This window comes from Petromyzon marinus, chromosome 17 (assembly GCF_048934315.1).
Source record: "Petromyzon marinus isolate PM22_M1 ecotype Great Lakes invasive population chromosome 17, UKy_Petmar_22M1.pri1.0, whole genome shotgun sequence".
Lineage (NCBI taxonomy): Eukaryota > Metazoa > Chordata > Hyperoartia > Petromyzontiformes > Petromyzontidae > Petromyzon > Petromyzon marinus.
This window is the reverse complement of record NC_133683.1, coordinates 21,893,456-21,904,814: the sequence shown is the minus strand read 5'-3', so window position 1 is coordinate 21,904,814 and position 11,359 is coordinate 21,893,456. Positions and strand designations below refer to the sequence as shown.

At 47.9% G+C, this 11,359-nt stretch overlaps 1 protein-coding gene across 1 annotated transcript; it reads left to right on the top strand.

The window, feature by feature from the left end:
* Positions 1-1,916: 1,916 nt before the first annotated feature.
* On the top strand, positions 1,917-11,139 carry LOC116943159 (N-acetyllactosaminide beta-1,3-N-acetylglucosaminyltransferase 3-like). The gene has a single exon (XM_076067727.1). It carries the CDS (start codon positions 3,327-3,329, stop codon positions 4,674-4,676), a length of 1,350 nt encoding a protein of 449 aa, XP_075923842.1. The 5' UTR covers positions 1,917-3,326; the 3' UTR covers positions 4,677-11,139.
* Positions 11,140-11,359: the final 220 nt, after the last annotated feature.

The following is an 11,359-nucleotide window of genomic DNA, read 5'->3' as shown; positions in this document are numbered from 1 at the left end:
CGATCCAGCACTGGGGAGGCGAGGGTTAGTGGATCACGCAGGTGTTGTAGAACTCCCTTCCCATCGGCGTCGAGGTTGCCATACCCTAGCGTACTGGAAGGCGGCACGGTAAATGTGAACTCGAGCTGTTCCATCTGTATGGGATAGAGTATTGCCCCCTCGCATGCGTGGGTTTTCTCAGGGGGTGGGGAGGGGCGTCTAACTCCCAATTGTAAACACTCATCAATTGGCCGACCGAGAGGAGGCCAGAGCAGATTGAGACATCTCTCGAACTCAACCGGGTTTAGCTCGGCAACTCGGAGCGTTGATGGTGCAATGGACAGGAGATGTCTAATGTTGATGTGACACATACAGGTCGGAAGTTCTACATTGGCATGCAATTTCCCAGGCTTAAAATCATGGTTTCCCCTGCTCATAGTATGCACACACACACGCAACACTAATACGCAACACAGATTGGGATCTCTCAATAGTCGACTAAACTTTCCATATTCGTTATGAAAAGTGCCTTATACATATTTTTCAAAAAATATCTAAATAGGCTGACGTTTTTGGCAATGATCCTTCTTCGGAGCATGGATCTCTACTTTTGCACCCCTGCCAACGCAGGTCCCTTCAGTGTTCCTTTTTATATTTGGCGAAAGTGTTGGATCGAACTGACACAGGAAAACAAACGCAGGGCGATTTCCCGAAACGTGATTCGAAACGTTTCCTCGTTATCGGGCGGTGTTCATCATGCAAAGCCGTGAATTGATTATCTTCTTTGTGCTCGCCTTCCCCTCCCCGGTATTCATCCCCTACACTCTTTTTGCCGTGCATACTTTGCTACGCACTTCCACCGTGGGGGGTCCACGGCGGCGAGATGTCAACTACCTCGCCCGGTATGCAGATCGTGGGTTCGAGCCCGATCCTGACGTCTGTATATCTGGAGTTTGCGTGTCGTTCTCCCCGTGGGTCGCGTGGATTTTTTTTGCATTCCGGTTTTTCCCTTCACATTTAAAAAAAAGACGCGTTGAGGGTATTTGTCCGCAATACATGTCCACATGATACGCCACTTCGTCGAGTTATCCTTTGTGGCCAGGCCGCTTCTGAAAAAGAGCTATGTAGCTCAGTTGGCCTTACCTGGTATAATACATTTAAAAACAATAGTTTAGTTTAAACTTAACCTGCCTGTGCCTAGTAACCTAATACGGTAACTGGCGGTGGCGACCCCAGCGGTGCTGCCAAAATCACCCAGGAAACCCACGGAGCAAAGTGCCTGGGGCGCTTTGATAAGGCAGAGCGGAGGCAGATTACCACCACGATTAAGCTCCACTCAGCAACACCAGTCGACAAAAATGCAACGAATTAAAAAAAAACCACGATCGCATGCTTTGTAGCTGCATAACCACAACATTGGCCGGTCCCGGGAAAAGCACCTTCGTTTAAACTTGATTTGAAGCTTTCGTGACAGGAATTACTCTTGCTGTGGATTTCACACCTGATGATGATTGCTTGTGTTGCAGTCGAAACGTCGTGAGAATTTTATTGTTTTATATTTTTATTATTTTATTGTTTCACTTCTACGTGACTTTACCGAAAGAACCAAGAATATGAATCTCTGCACTCACGAAAGCTTTAAATCAAAATTTACTCTTTGGTTCTTTCGATAAAGTCACGTAGAAAGAAAATAAAATTTATAATAGAATACGACGTTTCGATTGCAACACAAGCAACCGTTATCAGGTGTGAATGAATGCAAGCTCGGAGAGAGACACATATACAGAGAGAGACAAACACAGACACGGAGAGAGACGCATACACAGAGAGAGAGACACACAAAGAGAGAGAGAGACAAACACACAGAGAGACAGAGAGAGAGACAGAGAGAGACCAACACACAGAGAGACACAGAGAGAGACACACATAGGGGAGAGACACATAGAGAGACACACACGCAGAGAGAGACACACACAGAGACACAGAGAAACAACGCCTCTGTGACGAGGCTTTATATATAGAGAAAGAGGGGAGGGCAGATAAATTATCATGTCAATGAGAGCGGCAGGGGTAGAGAAATTGGAAGTTGACAAATCTAGTAAAACTTTAGAGTGCGGCAGGGGTAGAGAAATTGGAAATTTGAGAAAACAAACCTAGGCAACTTAGAAATGTAATGCAATGCAACACAGAGAGTCGGCTAACACAACAGTTAACACTTTACCTGGTTCATTACGTTACGGTAAGGTAATATATAATGCATCGTCACAGAGGCGTTGTTTCTCTGTGTCTGTCTCTGCGTGTGTGTCTCTCTATGTGTCTCCCCCATGTGTTGCTGCTCTTGAGTGTGTCTCTCTCTCTCTCTGTGTTTGTCTCTCTCTCTGTATATGGGTCTCTCTCCGTGTTTGTGTTTGTCTCTCTCCGTGTTTGTGTTTGTCTCTCTCAGTGTCTGTCTCTCTCTGTGTATATGGGTCTCTCTCCGTGTCTGTGTTTGTCTCTCTCCGTGTCTGTGTTTGTCTCTCTCAGTGTCTGTGTTTGTCTCTCTCTCTCTCTCTGTATATGTGTCTCTCTCCGAGCTTGCAGTCATTAACACCTGGTGACGGTTGCTTGTGTTGCAATCGAAACGTTGTATTCTATTATTTATATTCTTTTCTTTCGACGCGACTTTACCGAAATAACCAAAGAGCCTTCGTTTAATACAGTATCACGCACGGGCCGTATATTATCCATTGTAGTCTGCGCTTATTCAACGGAGGAGGAATAACAAAGCTACACGAACTCTCTCCCGAAGCCCGCTAGTCGTGGCCAGCAGCAGACCTTTATATGGGCAGGCTCCTGAGCAACTATTGCTGATCTTGCTGCTTCTGCTGCTGCCTTCGCAAGCAAAATGAGAGTCGAGTCGCGTGCGTGCCTCTAAGCGCGCTGCGCTCGATGCAGATCTCCAAAGAGCCGCCTTGGATACCAAAAAAAAAAGAACCGTGGGTAAAAATAAATACATCTCTGGCCGGGTGTGGGGGAGGAGGAGAAGGAGGGTTTCATATAGAGGGCGCGACTTCCTTGGACTCGCCAGGAGACGGCATGTACACTCCCCCGTTACGCTGAGTTACCCCGCTGCGCGCGTGCTCCTTACAGCAGCGCGAGCGACGTTAATAGAGGCATCGTCAGCTTAGCCTGATACGTATTCGTACGTATGGCGTGTACAGGTACATATGACCACAAGAACAATATTATAATACTACCTCTATAGCAATCGGGTAAAACAAAAAGTCCAATTTAACACGAAAATATATATATATTTTTTTTTTTAAACCAGACAAATAATAACGATAACAACATAACGAGGACTTACGATGAAAATCATTGTCGCGCTCAACCACGTGCCTGCCCTGATCGCTTTCACGTTGGTGTCGTTAACTCTTCTCATACTCACCTATAACATCCTCGTCGACCCCACGTCCCACCAACTTCACCCCAAACTCCGGGCTCTCCTGCTGCGCGCAGGTGCTGCTCAGGGCCACCCGTCACAAGCAGAGGCAGAGCTTCCGTGGTTAGACAGCACGGGGAGAGGAGACCCGAATACTGCATTTTCGGGGTCTAACTTCTACCAGCACCAGCAGCAGCAGCGACACGAGCAGCAGCAGCAGCAGCAGCTCTTCCCCAGGCTTTGGGACGAGAGCTCAATGAGTGGCGCTCCGAGCTGGGACGGCCGCTCCCTTCAGTGCTCGCCCAATGCCACCGTCGCTCACGCCGTGGAGGACTTCGCCTCGCTGTCTCAGGCCGTGCAAGATTTCCTCACTCACCGCCACTGCCGCAGCTTCGGGCTCATCCTGCAGCCGGACGGCAGCAAGTGCCATTCACGTCCGAACGTCACTCTGCTGCTCGCCATCAAGAGCGACGCGCGCAACCTGGAGCGCCGCGACGTGATCAGGAGGACGTGGGGCCGCGAGGGCAGCGTGCGTGGCCGCCCGGTGCGCCGAGTGTTCCTCGTGGGGGTGCCGAGCGGGGAGGCGCCCGAGAGGCGCGTGCACCTGAACGCCCTCCTGCAGGAGGAGAGCCGCGAACACGGCGACATCGTGCAGTGGAACTTCTTGGACACCTTCTTCAACCTGACCCTCAAGCAGCTGCTCTTCCTCGACTGGCTGCATGAGCGCTGCGCGGGCGCGCGCTACGTCTTCGACGGCGACGACGACGTCTTCGTCAACACGCCCAACCTGCTGGAGCGCATCGCGGCCGAGGAGCGGGCGGGCCGAGGCGACGGGCACCTCTACGAGGGCTACGTCATCTCCAACGTGGGTCCCATCCGCGCGCCCAGCAGCAAGTACTTCGTGCCCGTGCAGGTGCACGCCGGGGACTCGTACCCGCCCTACGTGGGCGGCGGGGGAATCCTCATGGCCGGGCGCACGGCCCTGGACATCCGCCGCGTCGCCGGGCAGCTCGCCATGCTGCCCATCGACGACGTCTTTCTGGGGCAATGCCTGGCGGCCCTGGGGCTCGCACCCACGAGGCACCCGGCGTTCCGCACGGCGGGCATCTCGCTGCCCGCGCCGAACCGAGGCGCCGCGAAGCGTGCGGCGTTGGTGTCCTCCTTCCACCCGTGCTACTACAGGGAGGTGATTTTGGTGCACAGAGTGGAGCCCTTCCAGACGCTCATCATGTGGGCCGCCCTGCGCGATCCGCGGCTGCGCTGCGGGAGACCGTGAGACCATCCGTGACGGCAGGAGCCCGAGGGCCGCGCAGCGTGCGCGTTGAGAGGACGCAGCTGCGATTGTTTCATTTCAGCTTTTTTCAAGTTTCATTTCTTTTGGTATAGCCCCGTGAGCCATTCGGCTCTTGAATCGGGTGCAACCGCAACAAAGAACAAGAAAACATCTTAAGGTGACGTTGCTCGTGTCGCGTGGCGATACATGAGCGGCTCTTTGCATTGAAAGCGCATTGTAAGTATAACTATTTAACAATGCCACTTATCTTCTTATTATCGCCGATGTGATAGTGGCAGCGAAGGGATAGAATTCGTCACTGAGGACTCCTCATTATGACAGTTGCGATAATTAAATGTTGCAAATCATGATACCGATTAATTATTATTGCCGAAGGTTAATGAGAAATGACAGTTGCAGTCACGAAATGAATTGGGCTCGATTGCACGCATTCAGAGGAGATGGAGCGATCGATCAATTCAGCTCGTGTGCGTATAAACGTGGCTCTAAGCACGAGTTGTTGATCTGGTTAAATTTTGACTTAAAACTTTCGTGACTGCAGGCATTCACATTCTTTGGTTCTTTCGGTAAAGTCACGTAGATAGAAAAATAAAAGGAAAAATATAAAAACTACGACGTTTCGATCACAACACAAGCGATCGTCATCCTGCTATATTTTTACTTTTATTTACTTGTATTGTTTTATCTACGTGACTTTACCGAAAGAACCAAAGAATATGTAAATCTGGTTGTTGCATATGTATAGAAACAGATTATATATTTATTTAATCACCAGTTTTCCAGCATATTAAAGCGAAAATATTTCCGCATAATCTGTCGCTGTAAAAAAATATACTTGATACAACTTTTTGGATTAAAGGGGAGTTCGATGGAACAAGCAGATAATAATACTAATACATTCTCGCTCATTCTTCTTGGTAGCGGCGCTGGCATTGTTAAAACAGTCGATTGGAACCTGTTTTTGTGTGTATGAGGTACACCTCTTGAGCCTAATAATAAGAGACTTGTGCAGGTTGTGCCCATGAGTATCGTAGCCAACAGCACTCGGTACAAAATAAAAAAAACTTATCGGGGAGAGACATAAACTCACGCCCAGACCATGCCCTACACGAGAAATGCGTATTAGAGTATGTCTAAGTCAGATATGTTTAAACTGCAACGTTGTCTCCTTTGAAATTATTCTCCATACGATGTTCCTAAAGCCATTTTCGTTGTTATTGTAATGCGTGTTAAATCTGAACACAATTTGTGCATTTATTTCGTAAATATGATTATAAATACACATGTATTTATTTTTAAGAATATACATATTTTTGAAGTCGACTGTTTTGAAGCTATTCATTTTTATTACACGCTTTTATTTAACTCACTCTGTTGTTGTATCCTCAAATCTTGTAACTCAATTTAAACCCACTTCCCAATGTGGTATCGACTGCAAACTTGGTATGCTTACGTCATACTGATGACGATACTATATTCTATCATTAAAAATATATTTTTTAAATGTTTAAACATTCTTTTTTATATCTTATGTTTCGGCTTGGGTCTATTTGTCCACTGACGTTGGCTGTAATCACGACGGTCCCGTTGTGGCAAGCTTCGGGGCCACTTCCTGGAGTCGTGGAGTTTTGCCATTACGAGTACGGTACATTTCATTAAAGCGTGTTTTTAAGGAAGTATTTTAAATATTACTTATTTTACTCAAGTCATAATGATAATATATTTTCTAAATTGGGAACTTTCAGCCTTTTGGCTCTTTCACTACCGCACGGTGAATACTGCCCCCATGCGATGTTGGGTTAGGGGTGCCGAGGGAGGGGGTGGTATTGAGGTTAATTCGTCCGTACTTGACCACGGCGGTCAAGCAAGCTGCATGCAGCGCGTACAACATAGTTTGACAACATAGTTTGACACGAATCATGGCCGGCACCGCGAGACCCGAGCGTGTCCGTCCAGTGCTGCTGGCCGAGCTGCATTGGCTTCCGTTTGCCGAACGAGAACACGTTACATGAGGTCGCACTCGCCACACACAAAGTGCCTGCCACAAACGAACCACAACACCTCGCCGATGTGGCCAAGGAGCAGAGACCACCGTGGCGTGAACTGCGGTCGTGCTCACAGCGGCGGCTTTTGGATAAACATCGAACAAAGACGGTGGTCACCGCGTCGCGCGCTTTCAGATGCGCTTCTGCGGCCGTCTGGAACGCTCTTCCTTCCGACATGAGAAAGCCACTGGAGCTAGGCACTTTTAAATCATCATCTAGATTAAAAACTCACTTCTTTAAAACTACTTTTTGTGTGTATTTTGTTGTCTTTCCCGCGCCCCTTCCGATTATCTCGGTTGGCTACGTACGGCGCGAAAGAAGTCCAACCATGCGTGCACATACAACGTGGATTGGTGAAGGAGAACGGCCCAAGACGAGTTAGCAACAAAATGTAATCCACCGCCAATGAATTCGGGAATCAAACTCAGGTCGCCGGCGCGTTCGTAGCGCAGTAGGTGGGGCCACTCCGTGGTGTAATGCTCACGACCAGACTGGAACGTGGACGCCTTTCGTTGCTTGCGTGCGGGAGCGGCGGCGCAGTGTTCAGCGCCACTGCGCTACGAACCTCTCCGCCACCCGAGTCCAATGATCGCTCACGGCGGATAACGGTGGCCACACGAATGTCAAAGAGTGACGCGATAGTGTCGTACAGGGGTCGGTGGCGAAGCCGCATGCGACCTTTCAAGGACTGCTTCGTGACCTTACTTGTTTTTGACAGTCTCGCATTCACATTAATTGCGGCTCTTGATATATTGAGGGTTTTTTTTTAATTCGAATAAAAATGGCCCTTCTTGTTACTTTGGTTGCCGAGACCTTGTGTAGTGGTTAGCACACCGGACTTGCACTCTGGACTTGCAATCCCGTGGCGCAACAATTGACCTCCCTGGGAGTGCATCTTTTTAGCGGCATTGGTTCACTACACACAAATTCTGGGCCGGTTTCAATATTCATTTTCCGTTCACAAAAAAACAATCTTAAGCCAATTTTGTATTGTAGGGCAATACGAAAAGTATCTCATTGTTTACTGAAATGACAGTTTCCACTGTTTGCCAACATCGGGTTTGAGTTATGAAACAGCTTTATTGCACAACCCAGCTAATGTCTTCTTTGGTTCTTTCGGTAAAGTCACGTAGAATGAGAATAAAATGATAAATTGATAAAATAAAATAACGCAATAAAATTCTCACGACGATTCGGCCACAACACAAGCGGCATTCATCAGGTGAAGGGACGAGACTGTCTGGAGGACAGCGCTGGAGCGAAAAAGCCACGCTCAGATCGCGACCTTTAAGCTGTGTGAGAAGAAACATGTCGTTGCGAAGGGTTCTATCTCTGTGTTCATCGGCTGCTGTTGACGAATGCAGGGTGATTGGGATCATAGACTCATGTCAGATGGTATGCATTGAACGAACTAACGACCTATTTTTATTTTACCAGCTAAGACCCACTGAGTTATGGAGCTGTTTTTTTTTCTTTTAGAAACGACCTGGCCACAAATGATAGTTCAACAAAGTGGCTTACCACGTAGAAATTTAAAGCAGCCAAATACTCTAAACGCATGTTGATTCTAAATGCCATCTCAGCATCATGGTCCCAGTTGATTATGTGTTGCATGGATTAGGCGTGCAATAAATGAAAATGTTGTCTTAAAAAAACAACCCAGTACCTTGTCTGCGTGAGAAATACTTTTATTTTTGATATAGAGAGACAGATGTATGATCGACACGTTGTCCACGTATCTATTTTGTTATTTATATTCTCCGCAAACGATTCTCATGATTGTGTTTAGTTCGTACCTTTTACATGTAATATGAAAAATAACTTCCGTCAAATGATCTGACTCTCCGTATTCTTGGCACGAGTTTAGATACAAATTTAGTGCCTGTCAACATACAATGAATACGCACTCATATGTGATCGTTTCCAAAGTGGGATTCCAAACAAAGTCAGGCGACGTACAAAAACCCAATTTGCAATGACGTTGCAGAGTTCAAACTCTAAAGGAAAGTCAGCCCAGAAAGGTTATAAGGAGAATAAAAGTTCGCTGAAAACACGTGACGTGCAAACTCCGAATATACAGACGTCAGGGTTACGGTCTGACATCCTGCATTGTAGGGCGAGATAAACACGCGTGCCAACAAGGACACTCAATTGACTTAATAATGTTGAAGTTCTGTGAAAAACTAGCTACTACTGGCCAAGACTAATTAGAGAATCTATCGAAATTGAAAGAAATACAAATAATTTTAACCGTTTGGATAGCTACCGATTTACTGCTGCGTGGAAGCGAATCATCAAATAATACATTGTTAAATGCATGCCTATGAAGAGCACCATACTTCAATAGGGATTACCGTTGTTATAGCTATTTTAATACACACAATGGACAGGAAGGATAAGATCAAAGTGGTCGCATAATGCGCATGCATCATGTATGTTAACTCAGTACCCCCCCCCCACCACATTGTGCAAGAGCGCACAAGCGTGGTCACCACATCTACGCCTCTATATAAGGGACGAAACAGGTGGACTTCTCCACAAATCTGGCTGTCGCCTGATGAAGCTAGTTGTAATTACTGGCGAAACGTCGTTACTCAGATTGTAAATGTTGTGGCTTGGCTCTCCAACACACCGGTGTGCTGTACTAGTGCTGAATTGGCCACGTTCTGTTTACGTGACAACCCTTACTAGTTGGCTGTGTCGGGTGGTGGCGGGTTTTAACGGCACATTTATATACTTACGCGATCTAACGCCGAAAAAACCCTTCTATTATAGAGGGCGAGATAGTTACCATCTAGCCAGCGTGGCGACCCTACTTAGCTTATGCCTGTACTGGTGATGGAGAGAAGAGGCCCCAGATGATGAATGTCGTGGAGGTGGAGAGATAACGGCGACGATGTGGGGGAGTCTTTCATCCAGCAGTAGATATGACGTGGCGGATAATTGGGGGATGCAACTGCAGCACCTTCACAAAGCCATGATCACGCGAGGGTGTAACGTTCAAAAAAGCTGGCACGCTAGGGTCATGATCCTCATCACATTGGCACTGCCGACGTGAAATGGATAAGATAAAAACGAACGTCCGTGACGTATTACACCATCATCGTATTATTAACGAGAGGGTGTTTTACACAAATAAGGATGGACTTAAACACGAGCGAAACTGGCATGCATAGCGTTCGTGTCAATCCAAGATTACAACTTTTGAGATATCCGGATTTATTGGTCACTTGTTCCATAATGCGAATACGCTACGACTAAACCCGTTTGCTCTGCTTTGAAGCTGTATGCAAATACAGCAATACCCTGATGTACGTCTCGCTCTTTGACGTCGTTTCGCAAACGCGTCGTCGCTTTCGTATTAACACCGCTACCCGAGTCTGCGTCGCCTCAACCCCACACTCACGTCGCTGACAGCATCATCATCAGTCCTCTCTCGATGTCCGTCGCTTCTCAGCCTTCGCCTCCACCACCCACGACCGCCCTGTACATCGCTTCGATTTACGTCGTTTCGATATTCGTCGTCGCACCTTTGAGGAACGCATCCCCGACGTACAGCGGGGGATGCTACTCGTACTGCTGTTCGCCTTCACAGCTGAGTCAAGGGTGAGGGGTTAAAGGCGCAGCCCTGACATGTATCGCTCCTTGTGGAAGGGCGAGGGAGTTCCGGACAGAGTCCTCCTCCCGCACCAAGCGGGCGCCTTGAGATCGGTGGCAGTGCCCACACGTTACCCCACCGCAAGCGGCCTCCCGAGCTACCTTGGCGCACTCGTTTATCCTGATGGGTGGACAGAGTTGGGCAGAGCAGGGGGGGGGGGGAGGATTTAAGCAACGTTCACCATTGCCTCAGCTGCCACGCCGGGAGAATGAATGATCTCTGGATTGCAAGCCAAGTGCGATAACCACTGCACCGCGACACAATCCTTACTTTTGATAAACGTAACCTTTAATTTGTGTCAGTCGTGGAAGGTAACTCCTTTCCGACTTAAGCTCCTGCTGTCTGGAATTCTCTTCCTCTTCAACTCGGTGCAGTTGACAACTCCTACCTCGTTGCATGCACTGAACTTCTTTCGCACCGTACGCCGCCGACCGTGCTCATCCGAGGTGCGGGACGGGGCAGGGGAAGACCCATTTGTTTTCACGTGCATCTTTGGCAGACTTTATTTCTTATTCCTTGCGAGGCGTCTGGAGATGCGGTTGCAAGTGAGACGCTCCGTCACTGTGTATTGCATCGCACTTGTTCGGACATGCATGCAACGATACCCGTGCGAGTGCTTGGGGACTTGCTCACAGCCAGGATAGGGAACGGAGTGATTTACGGTGAACACGGTGACGAATTGTGACGTCGCAATGCCATTTGTGTTATTTGATCATCATTAATAAAAAAAATGTAACGTGCATTTGTCATTACAAATTATATGGAGCTATGTGGTTAACTCTCGAACAAAGAGGTCGGGCACTATACGCTTTGGTTCTTTCGGTAATGTCACGTAGGTATAAAATACAATTTTATTTTAGAACCAAAGAGTATGGATCCCTGCAGTCACGAAAACTTCAAATCTAGGTCGGGCACTGTATCGCGCGCTTTTCAGATGCGCTGCTGCGGGCGTCTGGAACGCT

Excerpts from the sequence above, each read along its gene's own strand:
- LOC116943159 (XM_076067727.1), top strand. The coding sequence starts at position 3,327 with ATGAAAATCATTGTCGCGCTCAACCACGTGCCTGCCCTGATCGCTTTC.